This window comes from Falco punctatus (genome assembly GCF_963210335.1).
Source record: "Falco punctatus genome assembly, chromosome: 3".
In the NCBI taxonomy this organism is placed as follows: Eukaryota; Metazoa; Chordata; class Aves; order Falconiformes; family Falconidae; genus Falco; species Falco punctatus.
Genome location: NC_137582.1, coordinates 64,246,586 through 64,263,545, shown reverse-complemented (window position 1 = coordinate 64,263,545; position 16,960 = coordinate 64,246,586). Strand labels below are relative to the sequence as shown.

At 34.4% G+C, this 16,960-nt stretch overlaps 1 protein-coding gene across 2 annotated transcripts in view; it reads right to left on the bottom strand.

Annotated features, from left to right (window-relative positions):
* Positions 1-5,965: 5,965 nt before the first annotated feature.
* CDH7 (cadherin 7) overlaps positions 5,966-16,960 on the bottom strand; it is an 89,859-nt gene continuing 78,864 nt past the window's right edge. For both annotated transcript variants that reach the window (XM_080379475.1, XM_080379474.1), the window contains exon 12: positions 5,966-15,694. In XM_080379475.1, the coding sequence (XP_080235601.1) occupies positions 15,201-15,694 (494 nt within the window). In that variant the 3' untranslated portion in view covers positions 5,966-15,200. The remainder of the gene's footprint in view (positions 15,695-16,960) is intronic.

Below are 16,960 nucleotides of genomic sequence, written 5' to 3'. Positions count from 1 at the left end.
CTTTCAACAAACCAAAAACTTCAGTATTTCAACATCAGGTCAAAAGCTACAGAAATATATGAAAATAGAGCTGAGAATGTCAAGGACATTGACATTGGTCTAGATTCCTGGAAGAATGCGAGCATTTGTTAGATGAAACACTCTAGGTAAGGACACCGCACAGCAAATCAAAACAACTTTCCAATGTTTTCTGCCAGTCAATCTGGGATGACTTCCTGACTACTAATTTAATGTTTATGTGATGATCACTTGAGTATTTAAGCAAGAAATACCATGCAGACACTTGAAAAATTGTCGTATTGCTAGTTACTTTTCAACCTGTACAGTAGCTTGTGATCATTCTCCAAGTGCTTTTCAGGATGGAGTGTAAAAAACAGAACACCAAAAAAAAAGCCAATTTATTAATCTAAAAGGCAATCTCAGCAACATGTAACTTCTGTGTAGTACCAAATAGTGTCCATATTTTTGATCAATGAAATATTTAAATTTATTTCAACAGCCTTTGAATGCTGAAATGAGTTGAATACACAGTCCTTCATCGTGATAGTCAATATTGATGTATTTTTTTCATATGTGATCCCTTCTTTAATCTTTTCAACTTTTGCGTTAAAGACAAAAACACTAGAAAGATTATCCCAGGAACTTCCTTAGAAACACCTTACTAATTGTGATTACAGAATTATTCATGACCATTTTATATCCTTATTCTCATACATAACATTGCTTTCTAAAGCAGATCATTCTTGTCCTTCTTATATTTGCATGCTTACAAAGTAGCCCAAAAATTTACAAAAAACACAAACCCCATTTGTTTTAGTGTTTCTTCTAACATGATATCATAGGGATTTTTCCATTCTCATAGTCATTCTTATAGTCTTTTTCTGCACCTATTTGGGGTTAATTTCATCATTATCAGATGAGTATATATACTCATTTGGGATATATCTGTATAGGAGATTTTGAGTAAGATCCTACCAAAACGTTACAAATGTTTTCCTACTTGTATGGAGAACACCTTGCTTGATACATCACAAGATATCATTAGCATTTGTCACGCTGTCATCCTATTACTCACCAATGTATTCAGATTTATCCTTTTCTTTGACATATACAATTGATGTAGTTTACACATATGGGCTCAGATTCTCATTAATCCCGAAGTATATAACTTTGTGCTTTGTATTATTAAATTAAATCTAATTTCCATTGGATTAGTCCACGAGTTCATCCAATTCTTCCACTTATTGATGAGGTCTTTCCAACTTGGTAATACTTCCCTCTTTGTATCATCTGCATGTCTCAGAGCACCCATTTATTTCCTGCATGAAGTTCTCTAATGAAAATATTAAACACACCTACATCAAGAATAATGACTGAGGAAAATCACTGTCTAATGTTTAAATAAAAAGAAAGAAAGAAAGGCATTTAATTAAGGTATTTAATTTTATTTCTTCTCACTGTGAGAGACCATATCTCAAACTGGTTGTCTCAAAGCTTGTTAGCTGAGGTCCGGCAAGACTGAACTCCACAACTGTGAGGAGATAAGGAGACAACAGCTGCCTGACACCAGCTTTCTGCCAGGGGCAAGGGGAGGCCTTGCCCTTGTGAGGAAGGTGCCTAGACAGGGAAGATCACCGCTTTCCATGCAGTGATCACAGGAGGAATGCAATACACGTCATTGTCTGGGAAAAAAAACCCTTGAACACCCGGTAAAAGACTGTGCCACCAAAAAATTAAGCAATGATCAGGAGACCCTCACCACCAACGTGAATGGAGACTGTGGACCAACGGGATGCTGCTGGATCCATGGTGGTGACTATCTCTTGCAACTCTGTTCCAACTGCTTGCTAGGTTTCCTTCTTTCCTATCTTTCCCTCTCTTTCCTATAGCTATTTTCTTACCACAACACATGAATGTTTTGTTTATATAAATGCACAATACATTTCCTTGGTTAGCAGCATTTTACCTTGTTTGTGTTTTAGTCTCACTCCGGGTATAACAAAGAATCTCCCCGGCTCAGGTCTCCCCGGACTGGAACATTAAATTGGTGTCACAGGGGTGAGGTCTCCCCTTGCCCCTCGCTGAAAGCTGGTGTCAGGCAGATGTTGGCTCCTCATCTCTTCACAATTCTCAAGTTCAGTCTTGCAGAAGCTCAGCTAACAAACTTTGAGACAACCAGTTTGAGGTATGGTCTCTCACACCGACTTTTCCAATTAGAAAATTTCATTGTTTCTTAATCACATTACTTGTTACTTTGAGAATTTTACTGAGATTATAATATAGTAAATATCTGCAATTTCATGCAGGTTAAAGAAAAGAAGATGTAAGAAAGGAAGACATTGGAACTTTGTCAAAACCTGAATTTAAATTCTAATACATACCTGGTTTAATGATTACTTTTGACCTGAATTGAACATAACTGCTAGAAGTTTTGAAAGTTGAGCATGGCAGCTGATTAAATATCAGAAAGGCTTTATGCCTGACCTTAACTGGAATTATCTTTGCTTAGTCAACTAGTTTCTTTTTTTTCTAATGCTCTTACAAAAATGCTGAATTAACAGCTGAAGCCTTCTTGATCTTGCTCTGTGATGGCCAGTACAGGTTCTCTTTACCACTGTGATTATTAAAAAAAAAAAAAAAAAAAAATACCTAAAGGGAACATTTTTAAATCAGATGGAAAGAGAGAGGAAGTTTCAGTGTGTTGGTTAATTCAGTACTTTTTGTCTTTATTGAGACTGCCAAAGATGTTAAATTAAAGATGAGCAGTTATGTGAAGATTTATTCTCTATAACCTAGTTTCAAAACACATTTCATTTGACATAGGCTCCCTTATAGCAAGCTGAGAGTAATATAATGTCTTTCAAATATTATTGGCTAGCATCTCCTTCCCACTCACAACTCAGTTTACACGGGTAGGGGTTCTTCTTAATTTGTTATTGAGTTCCTGAGACCTGAAGTCCCTTTTCCTACTCTGTCCTTTCCTCTACACAGTGCTACGGTTTCTTGAAAAGTTTTTCTTTTAGAATTCATAGCAGACTGTTGTGGTTTAACCCCAGCCAGTAATTAAATGCCACGCAGCCACTCACTCACTCCCCCCACACCCATGGGAGTGGAAAGGAGAATCAGAAAGCAATGTAAAACTAGAGGGTTGAGATAAGAACAGTTTAACAACTGAGGTAAAATAAAACCAAAAGAACAATAATAATAATAACAGCAGTTATAATGAAAAGAAAGGAGAAAAGGAGAGGAATGAAATTCAAGGAGAAGAGAGAAAATAAAAGTAATAATGAACAATACATCACCTCACCCCCGCTGACCCCTGACCAATGCCCAGCCAGTCCCTGAGCAGTGATCGGCAGCCCTGGTCAACCCCCCAGGTTTATACTGAGCATGATGTCCCATGGTATGGAATACCTCTTTGATTAGTCCATGTCAGCCAGCCTGGCTGTGTTCCCTCCCAGTTTCTTGTGCCCCTCCAGCCCTCATACCAGCAAGGCCTGAGAAACCAAAAAGTCCCCAACCAAACTGTCCCCACACCAAATTCAAACCACAGCACTGCACTAGCCACCAAGAATAAAATTAACTCTATTCCAGCCAAAACCAGGACAAATACACAGGCAGAAGGAGAAGACATCAAGCAGTGTGTTTATTTTATGGGTTTTGCCTGTCTTTTATATGAAATAGGCAAAATCCTGACCACATGTAAACACTGGTAGAGAGTTTTGTTTTAGGTGGATCTAGAAGCACTACCAGAAGCACTGATTATGAAACCCATCGCTGCAATCTAATTTTGCAACCCAAACAGTGAGAGTACCTAGTACATCTTAACCTTTTAGAAATTAAGAGGTTGTATAATCAAATAGATTTATCAAAGGAGGAAAGAAGTGAAAGGGAATGAAGAGAGAAATAACAGAAAAAGGTGAAGGAGTATGGGCATAACAGAAGTCTATAAAATCATGTGACAAGTCATTTATTTTTCAGACTACCAACATGGCTAACCTACATATTACTGATGGACTACCACTGTTAACTGACCTTTAAATTGTATGCTAATATTATACTTTATATCTATTTTAGAGCTAGGAGAGAGTTAAATCTATTTGCTTGAAGACTATATTTTATATTTTTAGTCTCCTGTGTTCAATTACATTTGCTGAAGTGCACTGAGTTTAATAATTCATACTTAACAGCTCTCTGATGAACACACTCCATTATAAAGAAGATGTCCTGTTTCCAAGCTGGTTAAAGTTGCATCTTTTTAGTCTAACATCACATAATCTTGCACATAGGCACTCTTCTGCCTATTGCCAGTAAGTAGCACATGTCTCTAGGTCCTTGAACAATATGTATAAAACCCACCAAATTTGTTCTCTGTCTTGTAATGTAAAGGTCGGTAAGATATTACTTACAGAAAAATCATAAAAAAACATGAATAGGATATTTCAGGAGCCATTAGAGTTTTGTCCTAAGCGCAGCTAGATTGTTATTCTTCTAAACACAAGTTATTCTAATTTTACACTTCAACTCACTTTGAGTGTCAAAAGTTTAGATTATTTAAAAAAAATACAGTAAGAAGAGAAGCTTTATTACTGATTTACTGTATGGTTCTTCACACAGCAGGTGGAGAAAGAAGGCATAGCAACTGAAAAAATAATTATACATGCTAAAACACTTCATTGTGAACTACCAAGGATTCCCAAGAAAAATCATGGAGACTTTCTCAAGAACTTAGCTTATGCAGTTTTAATGGGAATTGTGCAGACAAAGTTTAATGCAATGCTTCGGTTATTTGTAGATAAAAGACTGGTACAATCTCTTTCACTATAATAACAAAATATAAAAATATGAAAGTTATATATAACCTTTTTTTTTTTCTCTTATAACTAGATTTCCTAAGGTAGAAAGTCTTGTCACATTTCAATGTCTAAAAAGTGTTGTGCTCAGATCTCTGGTCTCCATGGAATTTAGAAGATGAGGGAACAGTTCTGATCCTGGCCCTTGGAGGTGTTTAACAGCCACACTGACATTGATCACATTTCTAAATACCTTTGAAGATCTGAACCTGGCCTCATTCACTGAAAGACACATTGTTCTCTGGGTCAATTCGCTGCTGCTCTAGTACAAAATTATTGCCACTCTGTTGCACAAATTCTGAGCTACTGGGTGACAAATAAAATATCTGCTGTAGTTACAAAAAGTCTCCTTTGAGCTGTTTGAACTCTTACGTCTTCTGTTTCCCTGACTTTTTTTTTTTCATTTAAATATGTTCAAAGCAAGCAGTGGAACACATTCTGTGAGATGCCATTTACTTTAGAAACAATATTGGTATCAGAGTATTAGCATCCTTTTTAATTCACTCAGCAAAAATTTGAGCAGTCCAGCTTTGTTGACCTGAATCTTGGTAACTTATTCACAGAGAATATTTTTGGACAGTATGCTCACCTTTAAAATTAATAATGTATCAGTTGCTTTATACCATTTCCATCCACCATTGAACTGCAGAGGTAAAATGAAAGAGTAAAATCTGTTTAGTTTTTGAAGTTGATGATAGCTTACCTGAGCTGCCTCCACTTTGGTTTCAATGAGGTAGTCAGTTCAAGACCATTAGCTTTTCCAACACATTGTTTTGCCAATACATCTTACTAGTGAGGGGGCCTTTAATTTCTTATTTCCAAAGGGAGGACATTTTTTTAAATTTACAAAACCATTGAGGCTTTTTATGATTGAATGGCAAGAAGGATGAATTAATTTTCCTTCCTCAGATGGAGCTTCTATATCAATAAAGATTATATTTATTAATCTTATATTAGTTAAACCATAAGGTTTACAAAGATATATATTTTACTTTAAGAAGGGATTTTAATAAGCTTCAGCTGTCAAAGTAAATTCACTGAGGAGAATATACATTCTCAAAACCTTTCCTGCTTACTTGCAATATGGCTTGTTCTGTATTAAAACATTAAGTACTTGTATGCTCAATAGAACGATATGAAGCTTTCTTTTACCTCAGAACAAAGTATATTAGCCCTCCAATATGTTTATAGGCCACTGTTTCATTGTAGATTTGAGAGAACACTTACTTCAAAGATAGAATAAATAAGCAAATTAATTCAATCTCTCTTTCTTTGTCTGAAACTCTATGGAACACAAGATATATGAAATGAAAATATTGGCAACCTTTTCCTTTTTTCTACAATACTGGTTGTAGAAAACCTCTGGCATGATATCATATTGCATTCATATGCCTTCCTTATGCCAAATTATTTTCAGGAGTGCTCATTGTCTCTTGATGCTCCCTTGCCATCCCATATACAACACTGAAATTGCATTGTTGCTGTCATTGGGTCAGGAATGGTTTACTCCAGACTTATGCCAGGACTGAATTCTACCTACGAGTATACGTCATTTCGTTTTAGAAAAGAAAACAAACAAACAAACTCTTATTACGTAGATGTTACCACACTTTTTTCATCCTCCAAAAATGAAAACAGTCTGTTCCTCTGCAGGCCTTTATATAAAAAGATGACAAAGACAGATGAAACAGTCACAAAGCAGATCAGTGACAAATATGGGTAGATAACTTGATATTCTGATTCCAAGACCAACAGTGTCTCTTTTCAGCAGCATCATTAGCAGTAGTAGTAAGAGTAACAGTAGTATTGCTATTTTGTTTAGAAGGCCTAATCATCGTCTGTGACCAATTGTATGAAGCACCATAGAGAGCATTCAAAACTACAAAACTTTCCTCTAGGAGATAGCAACTATAGATAAAGATGAGCAGTGGATGTATACAGGAAAGGATGAAGAATGAGACAGCAAGACATTATCATTCAGCATGGTGTCTGCTTATCATGTCTTAACTATACTGTGAGAACAGACTCCAGACTGCCAGTCAGCCAGAGCTTTGGTATGCATTTGCTTTACCTCTTCATGAATGCAAATTTACCAGAAGACAACAGAAATCTTTTCAGTTCCTGACTTAGTGCTTTTTGTAGTACACAAAGGCCAAACTAAAGTAAGACAACTCTTAACAGAGATGACAATAATTGTCTAAATGAAACTGAGTAGAATGCATGCTGTTGAAAGATGTTCTTGTCTTGCTTTCCATTGTAGTAAGTTTGATTTACATACATATTCACCACAGGGTTTAAATTCTAAAAGCTTCCCCTTCCCGTCTTCTCTGTTATTTCTACCTGTTTCCAGAAGGACAAGAAGTCTGGATTGTTGGTTACCTCTGTTTGTTTCCGAGGAATGTGGGTTTTGAATGTTGAAATAACCATGCATTCCACAGTAGCTATTTGAATTAAAATCTCTTCATGAAAGTGCTTTGTGCATAAGCCAAGATGGTCTGCATTAATCTTTGAGTCCAAATAAAATATATTGACCTGTGTTAAGTCTAGTAAAAACCTATGTCATATATAATATATTAATCTATTTCCCATGATAAACTGTTACTATGTATCAGTTTTTCATATTATTTTGTTATCATATAATAACTTACTCTGAAAGACATATCATAATTCTACCTCAAAGCTAGTTTGTCAAGGTCATGCAAAAAGAGTAGGAAACTATTAGATCTTTTTCCTAATTCTCAAGCTTTGACTTTGACACTGTCTTGGTCTCCATTCACTTTCTACATATTACTATAAAAGATCATAAATGTGTACCCCAAAAAGCAAAATTACAGAGGAGGAAAAGCTTTAGTGTCCCATGCTATCTTTGAGGGGACAGAGGATGGAGAGAAGAGAAAGGGGGAGACAAAATGTTCATCTTTTCACTAACCTGTTTTAAAGAAATTATTTTTTACAGTGCTTGAATCTTCACATTGTCCTTGGAAGCAAATATACGGCACTTTTTCATTGCTGTGGTTGTTTTCTGTGTGTTACAGTCAAACTTTACTAGAAACTGAAGGGGAAAAGAAATACATCCATCCAGAAACAGTAACTGTATCAACAGGTTGTATGTCTTATGTGAGCTCCATTCATGTGTTCCTCACACATACACTAGGAAAACAATATTTTGAGGAATATCAAATTTCTTATCAAGCTTATCACTTAGATATTTAATGTCTCTCCTTAATGGTTCTTTATTTATATTTGAATAAGGAGATGAGACCAGGGCAAGTACTGTAGGCTGCTGGAAGATATTGTTCCACAGGATTGAAATATTATTAGCTTAGAGGAAATTGTATTCCAGTAGCATCTCTTAAAATGTTATTTTTCACATCATTAGGTCATGCATGTAGCAATAAAAACACCAGGAAAAGCTTGGTACTTTTAATATCTATGTCTTTTTTTTTTTACTTGAGCCCTTTTCTATGTTAATAAAATATCAAGGAACAGTGAGAGAACTGATTCCAAAACAAGAAGACTATGATTCATTTGGATTGCATCTACAGTCATGGAAGTCAGTAAAGCTACAGACGGTCACTCCCTCTGAGGAAAAGTATAATAATTTGATTTTTATAGATCAGAAATTCTGTATGTTCTTAATTTTAGGGAGAAAGGGTTTTGGTTTGGTTTGGTTTTTTCTCCAGTCAGTATTTCACTGTCAGTACTTCATCAGGTGTAAACTTTTTCTAATACTGTCTGTATTTAGCATGTGCACACAAAAGATCTTTGTGAGCAAGGGTACTGTTTGTAGAAGAGATTGTGTAAAAAGAAAGCATATCCAGCTCAAAGCAACAACTTCTTGTCTTGATGTTCTAAGTGGTCATTTATTGGTTTCCCTAACAATGTAGAATCTTGACATGTCTTGAAAGCCATAGGGACATCTGCCAAGTACTTCAACATGATCAGGATTTCACCCAGCATTTTTTAAGTGCATCAGTAAATACTTTTTTCTACATGTAATTTCAACAGTGTGATAATAATAAAAGAAGTTTTGATCATTAAGGAAATATAAGGACATTAAAATTCAGACTGACCATTCTTATCAGACTTGAATGGTATAATGTGGCTTGAATGTCTGGCTGGATATCACACTTACCCTAAATTATGAGTAGTTAGTTTCAATGAGAGGAAAAGCTATCAATGTATTAGGGAGTACTAAGGCAAAGCAATTTAAAATAAATAAATAAACAAATAAAAAAAAAATAAAACACTGCATTAAAAGTTAGTGCACATATGGGCATTCTGTTCTTGTAATGTTTTACTTTTGTAACTTATCCTTTTTCTGTGCATCAAGACCATGATATAAATTACAAAGATGAAACTGATCTACAGGTAACAAATCTTGACAGTTCTAAAATTTTATTTTGGTAAATGTGTAGCAATTGCTGATTGTAGCACCAGAAAATGACAGTGTATTTTGAAGCCGTGAGATTAGACCCATGTAATGATTTGAATGGTTAATGGCAGCCTAACCATAGTGTTTGTGAGCTTGTGTTTAGAGAAAGTGACAGATTAGTTTCACTGCAGTCTGTTGATGCTATGTTTTGCTTTTTCTCCATAGGTTCTTGATATCAAAGAGAAGGAACATCTCAGGACTTTCTTTTGTGCTATTAACAGAAAAGAAAAAGGTGAGTTTGAAGTCAAAACTGAGGAAAAGTCAGGACATACCTGGCTGATATGGTTTTGACCAAAGAAAAAGAAAACTTAAACATCCAAAGAAAAAAGTCAATTCATTCAAATGTAAACTTTTCACCAAGAACACCAGTTTTAACAAAAACAACAAAACCAACCAACCAACCAAACAAAAACCGAAACACACACACACACACACACAAAAAAAAAAAAAAAAAAAAAAAACAACCAACAACCAAAAAACCCACCCAACAACTTCACAGGTTCCAGGTAACATGACCTAGGAGTCAAGACATCATCAGAGAGGAATGATTGAATCAAATGACCTAGTAAATAGCCTTTTAGCCTTTGTGAGGAGGAGACAAAGATCTAATTCCCTACTGTGTCTAACTTGACTCACCAGGATTTTGCTTTGATGTACAATGAAAAGAAATTCTGACCTTAGCAGAGATGCTGGGGAGTAGAAGAAAAAAATACAATCCTTGACTTTTTTCTAGTTCAGCTTGCTGCTATGATGAATAACAGGTTTATGACTTTAGTTAATCAACCAAATGTTAAACTCCATTAAACTTTATGCCATTTCTAGGAATATGAATTCCAATATGGTACCATTTTATTATAAAAAAACCTAAAGCTTTAAAACATTGTAGAAATAGTAGTTTGTGCAACAGTTCTAACAGCTTCTAAAGCATTTTTGGTCAAATATGAAAATTATTTGCTTTTATTGTGGAGGCAGTTTTAAAAGTTTTGTCTAAGTTTAAACTATCTTTTTCCACTTCAGATATTAATAGGGATAGGCAAAGATTTTGAAAGTAGGGTTAAGTTTTTCTGATACTTTCTGGTCAAATAAAGTGTTTAAAAATAAATGGTGTATGGGTGGAATGTTTAAATATACATATAATTTTAGGAAATGTTCACATATGAGATAAGAGAATAAGCATGTATATGATATATACCACTGTGACTTCAAATCAGATTTTCTTCTGACTTCCAAGAAATTCCTAGGCTGTTTCCTGCTTTTATTATGTTTGATTATACATAAAGATTCCATGACAATCTTGGGTCATGTAACGCTTAGGTAAATCAAGGTTTTTTTTCAACCAATATATTTCTGTCTGGCATTGTATGGTATGTTTTCACAGATATTACGTATCACATTGAAAGATATTTTTTTTCTCTTTTGTGAGAAATAATAAATGATAATCACAAAGCAAGTATAGAATTAATATGTGGAATTTTTTTTTCATTCTCTTTGTCTAGGAAATAAATTATTCCTGTTGTGTGCTGTGATTCTCCTAGTTCAAAGAACCTAAGTATAGGTACATAACCCTAAAAAACTTTTCAGTAAACAATATAACACATTTTTAACTACATTGATACTGAGCAGAGAAAGAATTCTTGGTGTGGGAGAAACGGTGCTGGGGTTTGAATATATGTTAGGACATATCTGGAAAAGTAGATATATATCTAGGAAACATAGTGATGCCATAGTTAAGACTGCAACTTGTAGACCTCTGATTATCTTGTAGACATTCCTTTTTCTGTCAAATAAATAAAAAGAAATTTCTATCTTTTGCAACTCACTCTTAGTGTCACAGACCAATAAAAATATACTTGACCCCATCTAAGTATCACTAGTGAGTTAAATACAATGTTGTCTCAGATAAGTATTGGTATACATAGATTCTAAAGTAGAGAAAATTTCTACATATAGAAAAATAAAAGCAGCCACATGACAGGCTGCAACCAAGAATTTAATAATAGATTTGATATAAGTAATTGTGTTAGCCTTTCAACTATTTAATGATCTTAAAAGTCAATGTAATTTTAAGCTTTATGGTATATTTATTTCATTTTCAGAAGGACAAACTATTACTTTTCTTTATATCATACAAGAGTACTTGTCCATAAAAATAAGATGCTGCCATTTTATATTTCATAACATGCTTTCATCCAAAATCTCTAAAAAGAAAATAAGACAGGAAATATTTTGCTGTTGATGCATTCCAGCACCTGAAGAGTAAGTAGGGTAAAGGAAAATCCCTATGAATCTGCCTCCCTTTTCAAAACAGCAATGAAAACAACAAATAAAAAGGAAGCACACACACACCCTTAATTCTTATGGAAAAGGAGAGGTTTTGGTGGGTATCCTCAAATGTAATGAGTTCTGCAGTGATTGAATTAACCCAGCCATCAGAACTAGTAGGCTTAGGCAGGCCTGTGCTACCTCTTAGTGAGTATATAATTTAGTAGAGTAAGTACATTAAGTTTATTCCTTTGAATAAAAAATATAAGTCAGCATGTCCACAGTTTAACTCTGCTGAGTTCAGTAGACTTTGCACTGGTCAAGGCAGAGTAAGGAATCTTGCCATAAATCTTCTTCAAATGGGTAAACTTTATAATTATTTTTTAGCAACATTCTTAAAAACATACATTTTTCAATATATATGTATTTTATACATATATAAATATATATATTCAAAATATATAGATTACTAAAGGGGCTAAAACTCTGAAGCCTCATCTTGTTTGAGCCTATATTGCCTTACAGTGCAGGGGGAAGGCGGGGGGATCTCAATTTAAAATAAGCCTATTCAGTTCCCATATCGTGGAAGGAAAGGGGTGTTGATATTTCATTATAAGATGGGAGTAGTTGCAATGTTTGACATACTATTTAAAGAGTAATTGTGATCTTTAGTTAGATACTTGAGCTCTTCAGACAGTTAAATAAAAAAATAAAATGGGAAGTCTTTTTAAAAGGCCTTTCTAATTCATTTGCTCAAATAATTTCACAAACTTTCCAGGACAGAGAGTATATCTCTTATATTTTACACTTTTTTAGTCAGTAGAATATACTTTATGACATCAGATAATGCAATATAATTAACTAAGATATAAATAACTCAAAGAAAGAATATGAATCAGATTACAAGTTGTGAAAGCCTACAGTCATGGTGACTTATGGAAAGCATTATATACTATGTATATTATGCTAGTACATATCTTATGAATACCATATGTATATACTATAGTGACATGTCATCAAACACAAGGGATTTCCACCTTTCATTCTTACTGCAATAATATAATCAGTAGGTAAGCATATATAATGTAACAACAAATTTAATCTATTATTTTAGAACTGGGCAACACAAAACGTATATATGCAAGATTTTTTTATGGCATTAGAGTAAAACATATTTATTTCCATAGAAAACACACCAAAAAAAACCCCCAAACCCTAACATAGTTTCATAACAGGGGAACTTTTTGGTTTTTTACAGATATAGAAGGTGAAAAAACAAGGGAATTGTGTTGTTTACTCTAAACCACATTTAAATCTCCTTTAAATGTTATGTGCTAAAATCAGTATTTTTGACATCTTAATCCAGATGCATAAATTATCTTCCCGCAAACAAGAGATTAATAAAAAGCTGTTCTCTCAGCACCTTGCTGATTTAATACCTGCTTAACTCCTACAGCATACCTTGATCTCATGAAACTGCATACACATGGTTCATTTTCTTTTTTTTTTTTTTTTTTTTTTTTAATTTTTTTATTGAAAATCTTACATGTATGACTAAAAGTCATGGGCAATATCTTCCAGTTCTATTACAAAAATCTGTCAGATAGATAGATATATACCTATATATATATATATATTTAATACAACTAGAAGCAAATCTACTGAATGAAACAATGATTGTCTACTAAATTGTAACTCAAATCTGTTGCAGATGAATAATATTATTTTGTTTTCTCTGATGGAGCTGAAGGCCACTTTCACATAATTAATTCATAATGCTGGGCTGCAAAGGTTACAAAGCCTTAAAGATAATTTCCCATCTCCCAGCCTGGTGTCACCCATACATTAGGATTTTAGTACAAGGATCCTTCTTTCAGAAAGAAGCACTTTTAGAGTGAGCATCATCCTTTATGGCGTACCTTCTATTCACAAACACAGTCCTGCAAACAAGTCTGTATGCTGCTCAATAATTGCAGGCAAGTCAAGTCATTTCAAATTAGGTACAAGGAAAAAAAAAGCTTGTAGGAGCAGAATCTAACTTAGGAACTCATCTACAGATTATCTGAAACAAAACAATCTGAAATAATACTTAAAACACTATTTAACTTGAATATATGTTGTATTATTTAGTAATAAATCATGAAAGATGAAGTATAAATATTGTCAGAATCATAAAAAAGTTGTCTTATTCTAAGAAATCCTACTTCAAAATCACACAGTATTTTAACCAACAGCAGTTGTCCTTCTGTTTTGGCACTCCTGAACCAGTATAGAAATTATGTGTAGTGAGTTAACACCTTTGGGGAAAAATATTTATGTGCAGCAGTATCTAAAGATGATTTCTGGAGTTAACAGCATTACATTGCTTAACATAAGAAAGAAATTGAAAAAGAGTCTTTTACTGTGATTCACCAGCAGCAAAAGATAAGGGGAAGGAGGAAAAATAAGGTGTTTACAGTCTTTGAAGCATATAGCATGTTTAACCTTGAAAATTAAATCTTGCATTAAAGACACTCCCAGCTACCTCTGTAGTCTTCTTTCCAAAAATTCAATGTACAAATATTTTCTTTAAATGTCTCAGACTCTGTAATGGCTCAGAAGAGCAACTGCATGTCCTTGGAGCTGCTCTCCTTTTTGAGATGAATGGCAGGTGAGATTGCTTTACTGTAATTTCTCCATTTCCATGCTTCATTTCCTACGTTTATCTGAGACTGGAGAAAAATCAGCATGTTCTGACAAGACTAATACCATGAGGCAGTAAAATGGATCTGAATTTAGTGGAGATTGGAGCTCCAAAATAAATATAACACTTTATGTCAAATAATAAAAAAGGATAAATTCTCCTGTACAAATCAGAAGAGATAATAAAAAATAGCAAATAGATAGCAACATCTTTTCTATACCTACATGGGCATCACAAAACTTTTCAACCACAAGAATACCCCTCCATATTTCTTATTTTATGTGGTTTGCAAACTACTTTGTTAAGTTGATGACAAACATTGTGGAAGTTTTTAGTACAAACAGCAATTTTTTTCATAAATCTACCCTGAAAATTACAGAGGCTTCTAATTAAAAAGCTCTGAGAACAAACAGGGAGAAGCAAAAAAATGATCTGCTGGGCTTCTGTCTGTTTTCATATCTGCTCTGCTTTTGGCTTACCAAGCTGCATGCAACACAGTAAAGAAAATTTGTTAAAAGGCTCTTTCATCTGTAAATACTATATATTGTAATGTTGTATTGAATGCTATATTATATTTGTAAATTTGTTTCTTCTTACACTTCTCTCATACCAGAGACTCTGTTCTAGGTATAGCAATACTGCAAAGGCATCTACAGAGTATCATTGGCTCATTGAGGTCACAGTGCATAACATACTCTTGAAAGTTGAGTTGCCTCTGCAGGTATTTGAGAGTTGCTATCTATTTGAATCTGGCTGAGCATTTCCTTTTATCAAAAATGCCAACTAATGCTCATATTCTGTGTGGTCAGTGCAGTCCCTAGGACATGTCTAATGACGATATGTTCCACCAAGGCAAAAAAAACCTAAAAGGTTAAAAATGGAGAAATATTTACAACTTTCTTCAGTCTGTAAGGTTGAGTTTTCTGTTTTAATATTCTTCAGTGCATTTTCGAGAAAGGTTCCAAGGCTATGAGTATAAGCAGTCTGGTCCAGTCCCATACATATCCGCAAGCCTTTTAAAACGAGGACCCCAATCACTGAGGTAATCGTAGTTCTGATCAGAGTTTGAGCTGATCGAATCTAAAGAACTGAGTGACTCTGCCACCGAGCCATTCCCCTCAAATGCATATGTCTGCAGGGAGTCATAGGGTGGCGCGCAGGGGTCCACATCAGCTTCTTTTAGTCTTTCCCAGATAAATTCCCTAAAAATGACATTATCTGGGATGCTTTTAAAAGTTGGTCTGCTCAAGAACTGAATCTCAGGTGTTACATCCCTTCTGGTCTTGGTGTCTCGGATGATGTTGAGGTTTCTCAAGGCAGCCATGTCAAAAGCCTCAGTGTCTTCTTCTCCACCCCCCTCATCATCATACCTGACAATGTTCTCTCTGATATCTCTCTCTTCATCAAAAATGAGGGGCTCTTTTTTCCTTCGCCTCATGGTGACAATCAGCAAGACAAGAACTAGAACACAGAAAGACTGGAGTTTTAGCAATGCTAAAGTTTCCTCATATTTTTCCTAGTGGTGGAAATACTCATTAATTTATATGGCAAAGACCCAAGGAAACAGCAGGCAATTTAAACACTTAGATTTGAAACCTAGCAGGTTCTGAAACAGCTTTTAAATCATATGCTTGTTAGACATTAAAGAATCTATTTCCAAAACCACTCTGGATTAACATCTTCATCTCTAGTTCTATATCCTATGCTGTCCACTAAACATAAATTTTAGGATTGGTTCAGTGTGACTATGACAATCTCATAGACATGAAAGAAAAAGACCTTTTCCTGAACTCTTAATTGCCCAAGTGATAAAAGCACATTCATAAAGTAACTGAATAGAATTTAACAACCGTGGTTTGGGAAGTGACTGAATTAAAGTATATGGCCAATCTCTGCTGAAAAAGAAAAATTTAAAACATCATAGATTGTAGAACACTGAATTGTTAAGCAATGTGTGAAATAAGACTGTCTTAGTTCATGGATTAAAAGTACCTCTCTATAAGACCTCACTTTCCTATAAAGTGTAAAGTACTGTATTTAAGGTTTATGAATTATATCTAATGAGAACTGCTAGGGCTAGAGTTTATTGGATCACCCAGTGCTAGAAATGTAATTATTTTTAAAATTTTGATCTTTAAAGTTTCTTTCAGCTTGAAAGCTAATACTAAACTGCAGTGACAGGCAAAGGAACTGGGAGAAACTAACTTAAGGCTTCTCTTGTTCAAATACACTTTTGGTAGAGAAACATCATTGCTGACAAACAAAATATGGAACCAGTAATATGAACATTGCATCCATCTGTGGGACATGATGGAGCGTGAATCATCCTCCTAGAAAATGATTAATACTATATTGTAGCATCTGGATAACATTTGCTGAGTTAATGATACTCCTAGAAAATAGCAGGCATAGCTATGACTAAAAATAACAGTAGGTTGAAAAGTGTCATTCCACCTTAAATTAATCTCTTCTGATTTTATGTTTATTTTTAATCATAAGAATATGTGATTATGTGAATGAATATGTCTAAGGTTTACAATCTTTACTTACAGTACTTTGATATGCCAACTAAATACAGAAACATCTGGAAAAGCAAAAGCTGATACAGATAAAATTAAGCTTGAGCTTCCCTGCATCATCTCAGAAGTGGCCTCCATAAATTGTATGAGGCAGAACTACCATTCTTGAAAACCCTTCTTTTCATGGAGGAATTTTTAAAAGCAGTAT